Below are 20,845 nucleotides of genomic sequence, written 5' to 3'. Positions count from 1 at the left end.
CGTGAGATTTATTTAAAAATGTATTTAAAATTAGCATCCTTTCAAAAATCCTTTAAAAATAGTTATTTAATAAATTCAATAAAATATAAGTGTAAGTTCATCAACTGAATTCAATGCAACAATGCAATTTTCAGTGTTTAATAAATCAGACACTGATGGCAGAGCGCTGTGTATTACATATTTTTTTCAACCTAAAATGCTTTGCGCTGGTTAACTTGGCTGAAAAAATATTTCACAGGGGGTACATCACTGAAAAGAGGTTGAGAACCACTGCTGTAGAGGGTGTTTCTGAGCGCAAGCATTCAAGTACGGGGGTCAAACAATGCATTACACCATTTTCTTTTTAAAAAAAATCAGACTTGCATTTGAAGAATAGAATGCACTAACTCATTTGTTGGACTTCCATGTGTTCTAGTGAAAAAAACACTGGTTCAAGAAATGCATCACCTTATTACACCCATTATTCTACGTTTGTTGTCCATTATTGTAAGGGGTTCGACAAAGATTTTTTTTTTTAAAGAGGCATTCTCTGATCAGAAAATAAACAGTCCTAAACTTAGCCAGCGCAAACAAACTCCGGGGTGGACATGTTTGTACAGCAGCGGTTTGACTCCAGGGGAGGAGCGGAGGCCTTTTGATTGGCTATTCAGTTCCGTGGCATGTGAGAATGTCCCATAGGCTATTGCATAACCGAAGGAACTTTGCTCTTGACCTCTCTGCTCAACTGGAATCTGCTCCTGTTTTGGGGCTTCTTATAAATCAAAGAAATAGCCCCCGAAAACAGTGTGCTTCATAGTTGTTTTTTTTTTTCCTACAGCCCTCTCTTGCTTGTTCCAGCAATATAATATTTGTGGCCAGTAAAGGATCTGGGCTGGAGCGCACCATGACAAAGAGTCTGCTGGGGCAGGCAGTTTTCAGTCCAGTGTTAGCTCCCATCTCCTTTGGGACAGTAATCCCAATGCCATAGGGCTGGAGATAAAAGAGGGGCCTCGGATACATTCAGGGCCTTGATACAGGGCTTTGCTGCACTAAAAAAACCAATGTCTGCTGTTGTGACGGGCTGTCCACAACAGGCTATTAGACGAGGACATGTAGTCATCTATTGTTCACTGCTCTCCTAGTAAGGTTTGTGTTTTTAATTGCCAGAAACAGACATTGGCTGGTACAGAAGAAAGATATGGCAAAGCTATATATATTTACACTGTCTATATGTGCATGCACTCAGTTTTAGATATGTTTTTCAACAGGGGGAAATATAATGTTCTGCATGGATTAATAATAATACACAAACATCTGATAATGCAGCCAAATATGTGCCGTGTGAAGTTCGTGTTTGGGGATTTAACCACTGGATCAGGGGATAATCGAGAATATGATCTGAAACAATTGGCCGCCGGCCAAAAACGGGACGACTCGAAGCCCAAACATTTCAGCACGAAACCATCACTTTGTCTCCAAGACGGCACCCTCTGTCAGCAGTCAAATCAACTTTTTTTGCAGCAACTTCAGAGCAGCAAGACATTCCTGAAGAAATAAAAATGGATTCCCTGCATAGACTTCCACTTCTCTTTTTTTCCCCCCGCTGGCTTCTGTTCCCCCCGCAGGGCATGCTGTTATTGGAACATAAAGAAGTTGCCAGGCTCCTAGTGGGAGGCAAGACTCAAGTTCCAAAACCACTCACACTCAGCATGAAAACAAATCTATGAAAGGTGGGCCGATGACTGAGGGGGAAGAATTTTGAAAAATGATTGATGTTTTATTGCAATTCAGACATTTAAAAAAAAAAAAAAAAAAAAAAAAAAGGTCTGTAACGGCTTCATGTAGAATGGGATGTATAAAGCAGTGGGAGAAATATTAGCTTACTTACTCCAATCCCAGCAACTGCTCACGTCTTCCAGCTGCTTTGGTCGTCTATAGCATTGTTTTGAATAAAGTTATTTCCTTTTCACATAGTTGCTGAATCCCCGGCAAATTTATACAGCAATCCCCTGCTCTGTGATCTCACAACATATCTTATCTGTAGGGTAGCATTACATTAGTTCAAATACCGTAGATAAGATTCCTACGGTCAGATTTAATTAATCAAAGACGTATATACCTTACAAATACACACAGAATTCCTGACCCTCTTTGAATATTGGTCATTCCAGAGCATCAAATGTATGTATGAGCCCGCCACAATCAATACTGTTCAAAAACCAATTACTAAGTCGCTAGCTGCCCAGCTACTGGAAACGTACTGACAGTAAGTGCATTAACATTCTACAGTGAAAGTGCTGAGTCTAGTCTGCTATTAACAAACAGGAGTTAAAAAGGACAAAGCCTACTCCTCAGTGAAAACAGACGCTCCCGTTGGGAGAATACATGTCGCCCGAGTGCCTCTGCCGTTCTGACCCACCACATATTGCATGTGTCTGCACTAGGCTGGATGCTGCGTGCCCTCAGCTCCTCTGCTGATAACCCACTACCCCAGATTTGGAACTGGCTTCTAGGCAGAGAGTGGCACAATCCCATTAATAAGAGTTGCCGCCTGCTGTTAACTGCTGTACTGGGTCCAAAGGGGGGGGCCAATGACGGAAAAAACCTGCCCGCCTTGATTAAACTCTGGGGATTATCCTCACTGTTGGGTGGTGGGGAAATTAGAATATAGCCAGTCTATGCAAACAAATATTTTTTTCTGTGATTTTGTTGAAAGACAAAAAAAAACAAAAACTGGGTTATTATGATTTTACTAATTTCTTTAAATACACTCTGACCCCAGTAGGACCCTTTGGCAAATAACTAAATATCAGGATTAGAAGCATCCCTCTATAGCAATCTCATTGATGCATTTTGCATCAGAGAGATTGATTAAATCTCTGGATGGTGGGGGGGGGGTTAAACATAAGTTAAGTTTGGCACATGAAATGCTGACCTTATGAGTCAAATACATTATATTATGTTTGTTTTTTTAAACATCCTGCAAACGGGTAGTTCTGGATCTGCAAAGTTTTTCCCTTATAATTACTTTTTGCAAGGACATCCTGGTACAACTCTGCCATTAGTCATCCTGTGCTATCAGCAATGTTAAATGAACAGAATACCTGCTGCTGGTACTAAACAGCCCCCCCCCCCCTTCTCTTGTTGTTGTCACGCAATATGAAGCATGCTGGCAAAATCAACCAGAGCACCTTGAATGTCAAGGGAAGGACACCACTGAGTCACTGTTTTTGATCATACATATCGCGATCCGGTTCAAGTCACAGGATTTCATTTTAAATCGGAGTTTGATCCATAATTCCAACAGATTAAAGTGCTTTTTTTAGAGGCGTGTGAGTGATTTTATGCGATAGACCGGGGATTTCGAGGCATATCACCAATATTATGAGACACATTTTTGCTTCCTGCAACTGACACTGACCTAGATTTCCCAGCAAGATGAAAAAAAAAAAAAAAAAAAAAAAAAAACGCCATTAAATGTACATATATTATTTACAGGCCCTAGACTGAGGCCATGTGATCTTTTCTGTCCTTAGCGAGGAGAAAAAGTCACTTAAGCGAAGGTCAACAGCCGTGCAGACATTGACATGCACGCAATACACGCGAGCACTTGTGAAATACATGTTTTAAAAAAAACATTGGAGCCAATAAACCAGCTGGTTTAGGCTGCGTGTGCTTGATTAGAAATAAAAGCAGCTCAGAGAGGCTATCAATTTTGAAATGGCCATTTTCATTATGACGGACACAAGGCGAAACCTGCAGTCTACGATGACAGCGCGGCCCGTGAGAAAGCGTAAGGGTACTGTGCGAGCCACACTGAGAGATGATTGCTGTCATTCTACCTTGAGAGCGGTTTGTTTGAGAACACAGAGGGCGTCTGTGTGCAAACAAATGATAATAAAAACGCATTATGCCACGTAATAGTCTGTAAAAAAAAAAATAAAAAAAAATTGAGTTGGCCTCGTGAGGAGGCCGGAGAGTCACAACATCACAGGCTGCTGAGCCAAAGAGAAGGCCAGGACAGAGAGGACCAGAGGTTTAGGAAGGGCCAGAGAGCGAGCTGCTGCCTGAGAAAGTGACCCGGAACCCGGAGTACCGACACCGCTCCAGGTGCAGATCTTGCGGGCACACTTATTATTATACGACTGCTGATTTGATCAAAAAGCCATTTGCAAGTCAAATGGAGTTTTCATGCCACACAACCTTCCAGCCTGGTTAAACATAAACCTATAACCCAAACAAACACTGCGCTTTGTTTACAGTACAGTTCAAACAGCAGGCGGACTGGTACATTTGCAAAACACGAGCCTTCAGCTGGCAATCAAAATGACAAAGGCTCAGACAAGCAATACTTTAATTAACTGATCAGGCATACGAAACCTTGATTGAAATGAGAAAAGATGACCGACAGGAACAACAGTCTGTGTTGACTTTTAAAAAAGGGACTGGAGACACATTCTTTATTAGCTTTTTACTTTAATCAATTGGGTCCTACATGATGGGAAAATAATCTGCCAAATTTAGAGCAGTCCGGGCACCGTCACATGAAAGATTTCTGTATTTGTATTTGAGGTTTATTTCAGGTTTTTTTGCTTGTCACTATGGGGGGGTTGCCAAGGCTCAGTTGGAAAATGGTGATGCAACAATCCGGCAAATTTAGCTACGTTTGAATCAAAATGTGGTGATTAACAGCACACATTTTGACTTGTGTATTGCCTGCTCACATCCTGTATACTGATTGTCTGAAAACCATTGCTCTGTTGTAGAGTAGTAGGCAGTTTATACCCCAAAAGGAGCAGGCGGAATCAAAGTAGATTGTGCAACTTCTAAGCTATGACAGCTTCCTCCATTTTGGACTATTTGGCTCGCCGTTGCCCTGAGTTGAAAATTGATGTGAAAATGTTTAAAAGACTGAGTTTAAGTCTTAATTTGCTTATTTACTCTGAATAATATTAGCCAATTCTCCCTTCGCTTCATAAGCAATGGGGCATAGGTGTGCCAAGACATCCCTGATGCATACTTATCTCCCTTTGTAGTAAAAGCACACTGTAAAAACCAAGAGTGATATAAAAAAAAGGAGGGGGGAAAGCTATGAGCCTTCACGAAGAATTTCAACTTGCATCGTGAAACAGGTGGCAGTCAACTTTTTACTAGCCCGCTCCACACACACACACACACTCACTCACTCACCGCTCCCTTAAAGGTTGATGCCAGGCGACTGAATCCTGCAAGATGCCATTAACCTTCAGCACATAAAGCATGCTCATATCTATGCTTACAGCCCACTTGTAAAGCTTTTTTAAAAAAGGAGAGCTCTGGAGGAGTTCTATATTAAAACCGTGCCTATGGAATCTCTAGTTGGTACAATTAATAGGGTCGACAATCTTCTCTTTTTATCTTCATGGTCCAAGCTGTTGCACTTTACGAGTAACAGCGGCTCTAAAGTGGACAAACCGCTATCAGCCATCAAATAAAAGCACACAGGAGAACCCTGCAAGGCTGCTTTTCTTTTTTTTTCTCACAGTGTTATAGTACTTGACTACACTCAAATGTTCCCCAGACTGCTCTGCATTAGCAGCTTCGGCGTCGTCTGCAGAACAGGCTGTCAAACACTTGGTCTGGCTTGGTTTGCCATAAGTGAATGGAGAAAGCAGCTGTGGTGGACTTAACAAAGCAACAGTGAGCTGAATGAAAATGTACAGGGTTATTACTCCAGCTCCACGGGGAGACCAAGGACAGAGAGCTTTACAATTAAATGGGTGGAAAAATGCTCTGCGCCAAACAGCACGGGGGAAACACTCTGTTAGCGTCGGGGAGAAAATGTGTGATTTTTACCCTCTCAGCTCCAAAGTAACATAACAGAAAGTTCAATTAGGAATCCGTGGGACTACTTTTCATTCACAGGACTTTGGATGCTCCTTCAGAAAACACTCCTTTAGCAGAAGCTGCTGAAGGCTTCTCGTGGTCCAGCCAGCGGGGCTATGCACATGCATGGCCCCCCCGGTCCACCACTGTTGATGCAGGGCTAACACCAGACGCACGCCTCACTACGCTAAGCTGCACGGCCAGACGAGTGCAAACACTATTCATCACCATGGCGCTGGACGGAGGACTTTGTGCCTCTATACACACACACACACACCACATTAGACCACTGCATCTCACCCGACCGTGTTCATGAAGGAGGCTTTTGGCACTTTAAAAAAGAAATACACTGATGCAACTGAGAGCAGGCCAGCCAACGAGCTCCCACTGAGGAGAGCTACTGGAGAAGCCAACAGTCCCCACACACTGACGTCTTCCAAGTCTGAGCTGAACTGGTTGTTACTTTTTTCCAGGAGTTTCTGTGCAACTCTGAAAGGCTTGCCACACACACTACCTCTCACAGTCATCTTACATCACTGTTTGTTTGATCAGCACGGGTAATAAAGTTCCCATCTGGCTCCCCGACTGAGACTCTGGCTAACAGAGGCGGGACATATTTGTGGAAAAACCACAAAGAGAAAAAAGACACAGTCCTTTTAAAAAGATTTTAAAAAAAAGTCTTATCAGATCCTTTTGGGAATTTCAAGTTCACCGATGGAAATAGAAGTTGAACAGTAGGATTCAAGGTAGTGCCAAGCATACAAACATTCTTACATCAAAAGGCAAGCAACATTTAAAGTAGAAGAAGAACGTGGGTTCGTAACATTTCCGAGGAATTCATGTTTTGTATCAGTTTTGGGTATGAGTATGTTTATCCTGGAAATTTCTACAAATGCTCATAGTTTGGACCACACTGCTTCATGCTTACGAAAAACAAAGTAAGAATCAAAGTCAAGGTAAAACTCGTGTTTAGACGGAGTACAATCAGCAGTTTCTGGAGGCCTTGACTCACATTTGAAAACCCATTACAGTCACTGTTTCCAACTAGAAAACGCAGACGCATTCAGTTTTTTTTTTCTACAGCAACAAGAACATGACATGCATCTGCGGTGATTTAACAGCAGCATGTCTCCTATGATATAATGATTCAGTGTACTTCTTTTTATCTGCTGCAACCACAGGGTATTTTAATACTGTAGAGTGATGTAGCTTTTTCCTACACCTACTACAGTTTTTCTTCCCACAAGGCATTCCTCCTCCTCCTCCTGCTTTGATTTTATAAGTTTCAGTCCGGATCCCACAGGGGGGGTGGGGGGATCCTGGTGGAAAGAAAGCAGTTAAACTCTGACGAGAAGGAACTTTTGGGATGTTTCTCAGAGAGGTGAATAGTTTCATTCATGCAGACCGTGCTGAGCAGTAATTTATTCCAGTCAGCAGCAGCATTAAGATATTTTAAAACCAAGGGCGACTGGAGGGTAAAAAACCCACCTCCAGTCAGTTTTAAGCTGACATTAATTTATTTATTTTTTATTTTTTTGGTATGGATCAAAGTGTATATCCACAGATCATAAGGAACATAATGTAAGGATATCATTTGAATGAAATAGGAAGATTTTTACTTTGAATGGTCCCACCATGGAGGACAGAGTTGACCATTTTCATTTACCCCCCCATGCACAACAGACCAAACGCCCTTTTTTTTTACAGAAGGCTTCCCTTTCACACATTTTTTAAGTTATGTGATGATACTTTCGGTTATTTGAAACAGAGCTTCTCTATCTGAACAGCATGGACTCTGAATGAGTTGTTGAGAGTTGACACATCTGCTGCTGTCCTCTGCAGTAGTTTGGCTCTCTGGAGTTGCAAAGCTGGTCCTTAAACCCGCAGATGTATGCAATTAGCGACCGCACTTTCCATTAACATTGCAAAATCAGCATTAATTTGGGTTAAAACAGAGACAAACTGTGAAATAAACTCGGACACACTGAATCCTAATTATCCTTCATCCAATGCAATCCGTGCACAAAGAAAAAATGAAAGATACAAAAAAAAAAAAAAAAACCCCCCTCCTCCTCCTGCACGAATTGAGAAGGAATGAATGAGTTGGGAAGCAGATGGTCCCAAAAACAATACAAAGTTAACTTTTTTTTTTTTTTTTTTTTTTTAAAGTTGCAACAAGCGCTACATTGTAACAAACAACGACTCGCAGTAGATACATTTGTTTCTCCGCACATGTAACAAAAAGATGTCAAACTTGCCTCTTTATCTCTGCAAAGAGTTGCTCCCCTCTCGTCCTAAATCCACTCCACGGACAACAAGTAAAAAAACAAAAAAAAAAGTAGGATTTCCCAGAAGGTATGTTCTCCAAGTGGCTCCTGAAGCCCCCTTTCCCCTCCGCCGCAGCCGCTGTTTACTCTAACTCGTGTCCGCGGTGCCGGAGGAGGCAGAACGTGGCTCTCGTCTGGGTCTCAGCACTTTGAATGGAGCTCTGGATGGACTGCAGCGTTCAGGGTCCGCCGGGCGTAGGGAGTGGCTGGAGCGGCGTCGCTGGGCTAGTCCAGCGTCCCCTAATCACCTCCAGGGGGGGAGTGTGATGCCTTCACATGTTGTCGGGAAGTGGAGTTGTATTTTTTTCTTTACTCAAGCAGTGATTATGGGCAGAAATAAAGCTTTGTACAACACTAAACCTCACCAGCAGTATTTTAAACATCAGACATTTATAACAATAAGCTACACCTCACATCCATCCAAACGTCACAATCTTAAAATGCGATACACTGTGCAATTATAGTTATAATAGTTTATCTGTCTGTATTTATAATATTTCAGTTATTGTGGATTCTTTACTGTTTTTATTGCTTATTTATAATACTTGTTTGTTATTTTCTTTCATCTTGTGTCTCTTGTTTGCACTATAACCTATGCTGTGTAAATAAAGGATTCTTTTATTTTATTTTACTGATAACCCAGTTGTCGGGAATTGTAGTTGTATTTTTTTTTATTTAAGCAGTGATTATGGGCAAAAATAAAGCTTTGTACAACACTAAACCTCACCAGTAGTATTTTAAACATCAGACATTTATAACAATAAGCTACACCTCACATCCATAAAGGAATATATATATATCCAAACGTCACAAGCTTAAATGATGTGCCTTACACTGCGATACACTGTGCAATTATAGTTATAATAGTTTGTCTGTACTTTTATTATTATTGTTGTTATTGTGGATTCTTTACTGTTTTTATTGCTTATTTATAATACTTGTTTGTTATTTTCTTTTATCTGTGTCTCTTGTTTGCACTATAACCTATGCTGCTGTAATCCTGTAAATAAAGGATTCTTTTATTTTATTTTACTGATAACCCAGTTGTTGGGAATTGTAGTTGTATTTTTTTTATTCAAGCAGTGATTATGGGCAAAAATAAAGCTTTGTACAACACTAAACCTCACCAGCAGTATGTTAAACATCAGACATTTATAACAATAAGCTACACCTCACATCCACACGTCACAAGCTTAAATGATGTGCCTTACACTGCGATACAATTATAGTTATAATAGTTTATCTGTCTGTATTTATAATATTTCAGTTATTGTGGATTCTTTACTGTTTTTATTGCTTATTTATAATACTTGTTTGTTATTTTCTTTTATCTTGTGTCTCTTGTTTGCACTATAACCTATGCTGCTGTAATCCTGTAAATAAAGGATTCTTTTATTTTATTTTACTGATAACCCAACCTGTGAGAATATATTAGACTCTGGAAAACAAAAAACAGTATGGATGTGAAATCATGCATTTCAACTTCATTTTTAAAAGCATATGTAAACAATGGTAGTTGTTGGGCTTAATGTTCAATCTTGGCCAAAACAAGGGAAATGAATCAGAACCAAGCTTTACGAGGTGAATGTTAACGCAACATTAAAGTTTTCCCTTCATCCCACCGGGTAGCACAACATCCCCCTCCTGTGTCTTAATGATAGATAGCAACGACTTGTTGACCCATTATTTAATGCTCTACTGACTCTGGGTCAGTCTGGTGTGTCAATATACAGGGTTAAAACACAGAATACTTATATACTTTATATATGAATATACACTTTATACACAGTCTATTGGCTAAAACAATTGTGGTGACCAAAAATGTGACTTTTTTGGGGGGTGGGTTTTGAAACATCCTCTATATACAGTCCTGCTGACACAGCGCTGTAGAGATCAGTGGCCATGCGTAGCCTATTCATTCAAGCGTTAACTAAACCAAATGACTACGAGCCGCACAGGGGGGGGAGTTAATCGCAAGGATTGATTAATAATCAATTTTGAAAAATAGCTAGAGGGTAAAATCAACCAAATTGTGTTAAATACGATAATTCAGTATTAAATCCACCATAGTTATTTTATCCCGACTATATTTCCTCCGTTTTCAACAGTTTGTGAATTGTCATCCCCCCCCGCCCAAGTGGACTCTCCCACATAGAATCGTTGTTAATGCGCATGCGTGGTGGCGTCTCCACTTTCCTTTTCTCTGGGATTGACTGCTAACGCTAGCTGACTTTGCAAGGTTTCACCAGTGATATTAGTTTTTATTTTACAGATTGTTTTTGCTCATAAAGAGGATTTCGGTGAGTTGTTGCTCGTATTTATCCAATGCAATCTCGCCACGGTCATGTATTTTAAGCTGATTTTGGTTACTGCGTCAGGCTGACTGTAGCTTGTTAGCATAAGCTAGCGTTAGCATGTGAAGTTCAGACATCCACGGCTATAAACGTGTCAAGCTAACACCAGCTCTTTAGGGTCACAGTTCACGTGTTTACATGCATGCAGCTGGTCAAAACACGTGAGCTATGTCCCCATCCGTCTGTATAGCATAAGTGTGTTTTTGTGTGTTTTTTATTTCCTCAATGCATCGTGTGGAGTAATAAAACGTGTTGCATGTCTTTTTTAACCTGATCTCACTTCCTTTCTTTGTCTTCCAGAGTGTCTTTTATGAGTAATCAAAGGCAACAGAAGCCTACGCTAACAGGCCAGCGTTTCAAAACCCGTAAAAGAGGTGAGCTGCTCTCTGCACACGAGGATTTAGGAGGTCTTGTGTTGGTCTAGTTGTGTTGGACCAGTAGGCCTCGATCACATTTCTCTCAGAGCACCTGCTTGATTGTCTTACAAGCTTCATAATACTTGTGATTTTTGTGATTTTTCCACCCAGCATCAATCACAGACACAGGCACATAACTGTATGGTTTAAAAAAACTGAAGGCCGCACCCAATATATCACTAACTATGTATTTAACAACACTGTTGTGTGAGAGACTTCCGGCCTTTTACAGCAGCTCCTGCTCTCCACTGAGCTTTTTTTTTTTTTTTTTTTTTTTTTTTTTAAACACTTGTTTTAATCTGCAAATGTCCCTGCTGCAGGACTAATATAGGATTATTTTATTTTATTTTATGGGTCAGATGCATTTAGTTAAACTAGGAGGAGCAGAAACTTTACAGACATGTGACTTTCCATATTTCCTCCTTCATAGTTTGGATGTCTTAAATATTAATCTACAATGTAGAAAACAAAGGAACATAACTGTACGGTTTAAAAACTGAAGGCCACACCCACTATATCACTAACTATGTATTTAACAACACTGTTGTGTGAGAGACTTCCGGCCTTTTACAGCAGCTCCTGCTCTCCACTGAGCTTTTTTTTTTATTTATAAAACACTTGTTTTAATCTGCAAATGTCCCTGCTGCAGGACTAATAAAGGATTATCTTATTTTATGGGTCAGATGCATTTTAGTTTAAGGGGTGATGTTGAGGAGAGCACATGAGCAGAAACTTTACAGACATGTGACTTTCCATATTTCCATATGTGTTCCTTCATAGTTTGGATGTCTTAAATATTAATCTACAATGTAGAAAACAAAGGAACATAACTGGTTTAAAAACTGAAGGCCACACCCAATAGTTCACCAACTATGTATTTAACAACACTGTTGTGTGAGAGACTTCCTGCCTTTTACAGCAGCTCCACTGAGACTTTTCTTAATTTGCGTTAATCTGCAAATTTCCCCCCTGCAGGACTAATATAGGATTATTTTATTTGATCTTATTTTATGGGTCAGATGCATTTAGTTTAAGGGGTGATGTTTTCCATCACCCCTTAAACTAGGAGGAGCAGAAACTTGACAGACATGTGACTTTACTCTAGGACTTAACTGTAATACAGTACCAGTCAAAAGTTTGGACACACCTTCTCATTCAACCACTTTGAAGAATGTAAAATATAAAACATATTCTGGTTTGTTGAGCATTTGTTTGTTTACCACATAATTCCATATGTGTTCCTTCATAGTTTGGATGTCTTAAATATTAATCTACAATGTAGAAAACAAAGGAACATAACTGTATGGTTTAAAACTGAAGGCCACACCCAATAGTTCACCAACTATGTATTTAACGACACTGTTGTGTGAGAGACTTCCTGCCTTTTACAGCAGCTCCTGCTCTCCACTGAGCTTTTCTTAACTTGTGTTAATCTGCAAATTTCCCCCCTGCAGGACTAATATAGGATTATCTTATCTTATTTTATGTGGCAGATGCATTTAGTTTAAGGGGTGATGTTTTTCACTGTTATGAAGAGGAGCACATGAGCAGAAACTTTACAGAAATGTGACTTGACTCTAGGACTTAACTGTACATACAGTACCAGTCAAAATTTGGACACCTTCTCATTCAACTACTAAAATATAAAACATATTCTGGTTTGTTGAGCATTTGTTTACCACATAATTCCATATGTGTTCCTTCATAGTTTGGATGTCTAAAATATTAATCTACAATGTAGAAAAAAATAAAGAAAAACCATTGAATGAGAAGGTGTGTCCAAACTTTTGACTGGTACTGTACCTTATACAAGAAAGAGAATATGTGAATTTTATGTGCCTAGACATTTTTGAAGGTCATAAATGGCAGGATAAAGTAAAAAATCTATCTTTTCAACAGATGAAAAGGAGAGGTTTGACCCTACCCAGTTTCAGGAAAGCATCGTACAAGGACTGAACCAATGTGGCACTGATTTGGAAGCGGTCGCAAAGTTCCTTGACTCCTCTGGTGCCAAGCTTGACTACCGGCGCTATGTCGAGACTCTCTTCGACATCCTGGTGGCTGGTGGGATGCTGGGTAAGGGGCAGGACTTTTTGTCATATTTATTACATTTATCTTTGAGCTGACTACTATATTTGTCATTAAACAAATGGTACACAGGAAGGATGTATAATGATTTTTATATTAATCATTCTGGGGTTTTTTTTGTTGCAATTTATACACTCTCAATAATGCAAAGCAGTGGAGGTCTGACACATAAGACCCTCAAAATTCTGAAACTTTGTTGTTTCTGTTCAGCCCCAGGTGGTACCTTGTCAGATGACATGACTCGCACAGAGTTCTGTCTCTTCAAAGCGCAGGAGGACATGGAGACCATGCAGGCATATGCCCAGGTGGATACCATTAAAATGTCTTCTCAATTTTCACTGTTACCACGGGGAAGTTAAGAATCAACTTTTTTTTCACTTGGTACGAATAATGAATTGTGTTTGTGTTGCCTTTAGGTCTTTAACAAGCTCATCCGGCGTTACAAATACTTGGAGAAAGGATTTCAGGAAGAGATTAAAAAGGTTTGCCATTTGCCAAAGGCATCTTTTCAGGAACACATAGTACTTTTCCAGGTCAAGTTTCTGAATTCACGACCATGTTATTCCAACGTGAATGTTAAAAAATGAAAATGTCTAACTCATTCCGCCTCCAAAATTGTGTTTTTTGTTTGCTTTTTGGCAGCTGCTGCTGTTCCTCAAGGGCTTCACAGAGTCTGAACGCAACAAGCTAGCCATGCTAGCAGGAATTCTGCTGGCCAACGGCAATCTCTCTGCAGCCATTCTAAGCAGCCTCTTCAATGAGAACCTCGTCAAAGAAGGTACCAACTTCTCAGCCTCGTAGGCGTGCCTTGTTGTGTTTTTCATTGTTTGGCAGAAAAGAACCGCAGAAATGGTTGGACTGAGATTACAAAATAGATTTTAAGTAGAGGGGGAGTCATCTCATACCTTCAAATTAAGTGTGGGTTTTTTTTTTTCTTCCCATTTATGTCTCTAGTACCTCTGTTTTTTTTGATTGCTTAAAAACAGAGTCCTTTGGTAAATCTTCTTTATTTATTTTATTCTCCTTCCCAACATCCGTCTATTTAAAATGCATGGCTTATTGTCTTCTAATTTAAGGGCAAAAGTAAAGATCATCATACATTTATATCCTTAGTCTTTTGTTGAAAAAGCTGCAGACTGAAAAGCCCTCAATTTCCCATCCCAAATATATTCCAGACGTAACGAAGCAATTCAACAAGCAATTTATGTTTTTGGGGTTTTAAAAATGGGGAAAGCGGTAGATGCCTACAATCGTGTCTGATATCCGTGGCATCTGAGAAAGATGCATCAAGCAATGAGATGCTGTTTCACTCTCAGGATTTCTGAGTCATTCGATTAAGGAAACTGAACTGCATGAATGTCAAGATCTAGTTCTTCCGTATGAGTTGGTAAATGTGAGACTGAGATGACTGATGGTGTGGTTTGCGCTCTTACTTAGCCATGTTGTACATTTATGATGACTAGACGTTTTGCTTTCGTTAGTTTATTACCTGGAAACCAACACAAGTTCACTGTGTTTTTCTCATGCACGTATAATAAGCAGTATCCTTTGCAATTCCAAGGAAGAGACCATTACTACACAAATTAAACATTTGGGGGAAATTAGTCAGTTGGCAGTCACAAATGCACAAAACTTTAATCCATCCACAGATAAGCAAACAGGCTTACACACTGACGTGCCAAGCTACCCTCAAAGAACTAGTGCCAACAAAGAGCAGCTCATCAAACTACAGTCCAACCAATACTATAAATTGTTATTCTTTTCCTGCATAAATTCATAAATAAACATTTTTGATACGGATCCTTTTTAAATTGGTGAACCAAGAATTGTGATTATGTGCTGAGTGGGACATTTAGCCTTTCAACTATGAAACTGACACCGTTTCTAAACTACCTCAAATGTATCTTTGGCTTTAATGCAGTGCAGCATCTTGTTACTTATCATCCGATTTGCACTGATGCCAACATGTCTGCAGTCTATGCCTAACAGTGCTTCAAATCAAAGGTTTTTACTGTTTGTACACCCACGTCCGAGGGAATAATTTGGTTATTGTTCTCAATCGTAACGCAAAAGAGACAACCTGAAGACCCAATATAGCGGAAAGACAAAATGGCCCCTCGTTTATGTGACTATGTTTAAATCAGTCTTGTTACGTGCTTTGAGTATGCATTAATATGACAAAAGAATGCAGATGACAGTGAAGTTTAGCTTTGCTTTGACCTTGTGTTGTCAGCCAATTGTCTTTTGCTAGCCAAAGAAAAAAATAGAAGAAGGAAGCTGTTGAGTATACACCTGTGGTCCAAACTGCATCCTTGTCGTTTTGGGCATTGGTCCAGTTTAAACCTGACTAATCACATCCTGTCAGGTTGTTTACCAAGGCATTACCTAGGCCCAACTTAATCCTGGCAGGTCTGGTAGCAACAGCTGACTCACATTTTGATGCATTTGTTCAGGTGTTTCAGCGTGCTTTGCTGTAAAACTCTTCAAATCCTGGCTTTCTGAAAAGGACATCAACTCTGTCTCTTCCGGTCTCCGAAAGGTTGGAATGGACAGCAGGCTCATGGTGAGAAAGACAAAAGTTCAGATGACGTATTGTGCTTCCAAATGCAGTAATCGTCAGCAGTCTTGCCTGTGCACTCTGAATACGGTTGTTTGATGAAAATAAGATTATCAATCTGCATGATTGTGCCATGCTGTACTTGGGCAATTAATGAACAAAAGCTTCTTAATTGCTGAAGAGGCCTTGTCTGACTGAACAGTGCCTGCCTCAATGTTTGACTGTGTGCTATTTCAGGAGCTGTTCCCTGCCAACAAGCGCAGTTGTGAGCACTTCTCAAAGTACTTCACGGACGCAGGACTGCCGTTGCTTTCAGACTTTGCCAGGAACCAGCAGTCCATAGGTGCTCGCAAGGAGCTGCAGAAAGAGCTTGAGGAGCAGATGTCACGTGGGGACCCACTCAAAGATGTAAGCCCTATTTGGTTTTTTTAAGCTGCTTTTACATTGAACGTAGTCCCATGTTGGGTATCGACACCATTGGATGTGGCACTTGAAGCTTAGTTTACAGTCGCCGCAGCGGAGCCAGCGCCAGAAAATGACGTAATCACGGCCCGTGCCTGGTGTGCGCCTAGGCTTCTCAAGTGGTCGCAACACTTGGTCATGCACCTGCGAGTTTTTGTAACTTGGCGCATGCGATCACGTGACTATCACCAATAGTTCACTGATGAAATACCTATGTACTTGTCTAGGAGATGCTTTAGAGACAGGAGGTCTTAAAAACAAAAATAGAAATCTTCATTTGAGTGTATATTTTGCTGCAAAATCATTTACCGGATATTCAACCTTCGTGAATAAATAATGCATGCAATACTTGACTTGTGTCTTTACAAGGCTTTTACAAAGGCAATAGAGTGATCCATGAACTATGAGTTTACAGATAATTACAACCCCCCCCTCCTCTGCATTGTGGAGGTTGGTTAATGGCTTTTTGCCGGTTACTCCGGGTTACACTCGTCGTCTTGTTTCTTCAGTTCATTTTGTTTGTTCACACTTTGGCATTTCATCTAATAATGCATCGAACAGCACAGAGTGTATATACGCCTCCTCGTATGCTCAGAGCTCGCTCGCCATCTGCGGCGGCTTGCACTACGGTGCCAAGCAGGAGTATAAGCAACGCTTAAGATTGCTGTCTTCTTAACCTCTTCACCCGTCTGTCTTGAGGAGGGCCGGAGAAAAGGATGCAGTGAATCAATGTCAACCTCAACATATAATCGGCTCCTGCAAGCCTCTGTATCCTGCCAGAGTTCTCATACCTCAGGCTTTGAAAAGCAATAAGCCTCGGCATATGCTCGCCATGGTTTGCCCGCTTTTCCAATAATGTGTGTTCCATCCCTGGCCTCGGGTCTCACAGATCATCCTCTACGTCCGAGAGGAACTCACGAAGAACAACATCTCCGAGCAGACGATGATTGGACTGATTTGGGCCAGTGTAATGAGCTCGGTGGAGTGGAACAAGAAGGAGGAGCTGGTCACGGAACAAGCCATCAAACTTCTAAAGGTGACTCAGCAGAGAAGATAATTGATTTGCTAACCCAAAGCCATTTCACCGGCAAAGTGAAAGTCATTTAAGGAATTCCGATTAATATACATCAGCTTTCTGTTCAACTCTTAACTTCATTTTCTGTTTTACATTCTCAGCAATACAGCCCACTGCTGAAGGCGTTCACCTCCCAGGGCCTCTCTGAACTCACTCTCCTGCTGAAGATCCAGGAGTACTGTTACGACAACATCCACTTCATGAAGGCATTCCAGAAAATTGTTGTGCTGCTCTACAAAGGTAAGTTATTTCTGTCCAAAAAGCTCCTATTTTCTTTTTTCTTTTTTTTCCCCCCATCCTCACTTTTGCGTGAAAAACCATGCCAGGTGGCCAGAGATTATAGCCAAAAGTTTGTCTTGATTGATTTCTTCAAACTGCCTGGCGACGCTTGTTTTTCAAGCACCTGTGGAAATTTTGTGCTGTTATTATTATTTTTTTTTCATGTTTTTTTGTTTGTTTCTTCTTATAGCGGATGTTCTGAGTGAGGAGGCGATTCTTAAGTGGTACACCGACGCCCACACTGCCAAAGGAAAGAGCGTTTTCCTCGAACAGATGAAAAAGTTTGTTGAATGGCTCAAGAATGCAGAGGAAGGTAAGCATCTCCTTTTTTTTCTTTTTTTTTTCTGCTTGATTATATGGTGTTTTTTAGTTCAACCTCTCATAACCCTAGTATGCCAGAACATTCCATGGGTTTGTGCTATATCAATTTCTTTCCGGCATAACAAGCGACATATCCATTTATCCTGTGTATTCTTTATTTTTTCAGTTCTTCTTTTAAATGACATTGGTGGTAATGCTTAATGTGCATTGATGGTCAAGCATAGTGCTGATTGTTTTTTCTTTATTTTTTTTTACAGAGTCTGAGTCTGAGGAAGAAGAGGCAGACTGAAGACCTCTACCGACAACTACCATCTTTATTTCTATTTTTACATTAACTAGCACCAGATGCAGTAGAAAGACTTGTTCCAGGAGTCTCTGTATTTTGTTTTTTTTCCTTCTCTATTCCCTACCTCCTAATAACTAGTTCAACTGTAATGTAAGGGCTTTGATATTGTTTTCATTTCCAACGTGTTTTCTGTCAGAATCAATACTTGTACTCCTCTTTATACTCCTTCAGGAGCTGGTCCCAGAACCACATTTAGCTAAATGGATCCAAACCCCTTTTATGTAACAAAGGATGACTTTTTTTTTTTTTTTTTTTTTTTTTTTTTTTGGACAGTTGGTTCCCTTTTAAAATTGGCCAGTTCAGAGGCATATTTCACAGCTGATATATTTAGTCATGGAAGTCTAATTTGCCAGGGGTCTTTCTGCGTAGCCTTGACATCTTGGTCCTCTGAAAGGCAAATGTTTTTTTGCAACTTCATTTTACTTTTCTGCCAATTATGTAACATCTAAGACTTTTTTTTTTTTTGCCAGTTTTTGGATTCTGTCTCAACTATTGATGATGGAGCTATGCCATTTCTCAAAGCAGTGGTCATGGTTGCTATGCCCCATAAAATTAACTGTAATTGTTCTCTTCAGCTTACGAAACAACCATGCAAGTGTATTTTTTTTGTATCCTTTACCGTACAGTTTGACTTTTTAAAATAAAGGGATTAATGGGTTTTCATTACTGCTGGATTTTTCTGTTGCAGTCTTATCAAATCACCATTACAGTGTGAACATGCATAATGGAAATATTATGTGCAATTAGAGGAATATTAGTCATAAATACACAGCCAGCGTTACAGAAAGTTTCTTGTAGAAATTCAGGGAAGTCCATCTGTTGTGTCACAGATCAACTAGTGCTTGCTCAATTTTTTTTTGATTGTTTGATCTCCTTCAGCCTCACTTAATCAAGTAATCAAGAAGGCAGCCTAGCATGCGTGACCTGAGGTGCAAACGACCATCTCGTTCACCTCACTGCTATCCCACTTTTAAATGGTAATTATGGCTCAGTCAAGCATGCAAAAATGAGATGGTGATTCAAGATGTTATGAAAACGGAGGTCCACGCACATTCATTACGACAAGTCATTTTACGAAGTCTTGAGATACAGACTGCTCATTTTAATGCCATGCTGCAAAACAGATTCAGAATTTTAAGTGCATATTTAACCACATGAATGCCAGGTGATAAATCAAGTGTCAGGAAACTTTTGTATTGAATTCCTAAACCAACCAAAAATGTAATATTTAATACTTTTTACATTGGTGGTGTTGAATCAAGAACATTATCTCGTCCTCTCGAAATGATCTATTCATACATGCTTGAGAATTTTTGTGTATCTTCCAGAAGAAAATGATTCACGTCAGCACCAGCCATCGAACAGACTGCAGTGGTTATGGTAGAGAGTATTGTAAGTAAAGGCGAAGCTGAATGACTGAATAAGAATTGTCCAGACCTCCGGTAACATTTTCTCAAATGTCTTTACAATGGCCTTGCTACATAGAATGGGTACTATATTCTAGTCCAAAGAAATACCCTGTACAGTCCAGCAGAGTACCGAGAACATTATTGACTGATTATCAATTTCACTCAGTACCAACAGATGGCAGTAACTCCTTTAAAAGATGCTCTTTCCTTCCATTAAAGCCTTCCACAGTTTAAGAGTCGAGCTCAAATAGAAAAGAAAAAAAAAAAGCCATTTTGAAGAAACCAGACTAGAAAGTATTAGACACCGGCAGAACTACAAAGTACCCGACACCAGTGTTTTTCTCTGTCCCAGGAGGATCTGTTTGCCTTTTGGTTTTATTTAGTCACTCTAAAGAACATGAAACAATTTTGGAGAGTGACATGTGGGGAAGGGGGCGGGGGTGAAACACGGCTGCTTTTGAGATTTGTGTGTGCGTGCCGTTTTGGTGGGACCTGTATCTGCTTGTTATTAGCGCTGTCTCACTTCACACCACACACAGCGCTCCTCCCTGCGTGTCATTTTCTACAGGAACTGAGCATGGCTGCGTATTGAGGAAGGCTGGTTATAATGAGCTGTGCACACCGTGCCTCTGACACATCTGTTTGTTTTTCTCCCATTTTATAAACCATTCCATATGCTGGTTGGATATACAGTAGGTATCCCAAAGCTTACCCTTTTTCTTTTTTTTTTTTAACCATTGTATCTCATGGTGTGAAAATGTAGGGGCCCTAAGCGCACTGAGCTAGACGGACTTGTCTCTTGGAGACAGGGAGGCCATACGTGTCTGCATATCCTGAGTTACTATTCATGATTTCATCTCATTATCCTGCAGTATTCATAACACAAATATTTTTTGTAATTTTTTTATATTTTATTTTTTTTACATATGTCAGAGAAAAATAGAAGCAAAGAACATTGACTTGTTTTATTTTTGGGAAAATTCTGTCTCAGTTGGACTTCCCTCTTGAACTGAACAGCCCAGCACAATATGCCAGGGGAGTTGTGGAGAGCAATTATTCTGGATTTCACACTGCGGCTTTGGTCAGTAAACACGACTCAGACTGCAATGCACAACTCATCTGAATAATGCTGTCAGAAAACAGAGGGAGACATGGCAATGGTTCGTTTGAATGAGAAGAGAGAGACTTGAGATAATTACTCAGGGTTCTTTTCGAGCAAAAAAACCACTACCCGCCTCTGACCAAACGGTGACGTGCTGAGCACAATAGCTGCACTGTTTTTTTTTGTTTTGGACAAACGGCAAGCGATATCCGTTTGATTTGCATTTCAAGCAGCATTTTGTCGCAGGCCGTTTTTTTCCGCTCTG

General features: G+C 40.2%; 2 protein-coding genes across 4 annotated transcripts in view; one reads left to right on the top strand and one right to left on the bottom strand.

The window, feature by feature from the left end:
- The window catches only part of myo1b (myosin IB), a 57,245-nt gene extending 48,883 nt beyond the window's left edge, over window positions 1-8,362 (bottom strand). For 2 of the 3 annotated variants that reach the window (XM_054614782.1, XM_054614784.1), the window contains exon 1: window positions 8,103-8,362. The gene's annotated coding sequence lies outside the window, so the exon portion shown is untranslated. The remainder of the gene's footprint in view (window positions 1-8,102) is intronic. The other variant, XM_054614783.1, reaches the window with a different exon arrangement.
- A 1,992-nt stretch (window positions 8,363-10,354) lies between these two features.
- On the top strand, window positions 10,355-18,727 carry LOC129104497 (eIF5-mimic protein 2-A-like). Its single transcript, XM_054615207.1, has 12 exons — window positions 10,355-10,471; window positions 10,826-10,899; window positions 12,841-13,017; window positions 13,240-13,334; window positions 13,446-13,511; window positions 13,672-13,807; window positions 15,483-15,592; window positions 15,824-15,994; window positions 16,938-17,084; window positions 17,225-17,363; window positions 17,593-17,715; window positions 17,981-18,727. The coding sequence occupies exons 2-12, from the start codon at window positions 10,836-10,838 to the stop codon at window positions 18,010-18,012; spliced, it is 1,260 nt and encodes a 419-aa protein (XP_054471182.1). The 5' UTR covers window positions 10,355-10,471; window positions 10,826-10,835; the 3' UTR covers window positions 18,013-18,727.
- Window positions 18,728-20,845: the final 2,118 nt, after the last annotated feature.

This window comes from Anoplopoma fimbria, chromosome 16, assembly GCF_027596085.1.
Source record: "Anoplopoma fimbria isolate UVic2021 breed Golden Eagle Sablefish chromosome 16, Afim_UVic_2022, whole genome shotgun sequence".
NCBI classification, from domain to species: domain Eukaryota; kingdom Metazoa; phylum Chordata; class Actinopteri; order Perciformes; family Anoplopomatidae; genus Anoplopoma; species Anoplopoma fimbria.
Note: the sequence above shows the minus strand (reverse complement) of the source record. Positions and strands in the feature narration are given on the sequence as shown.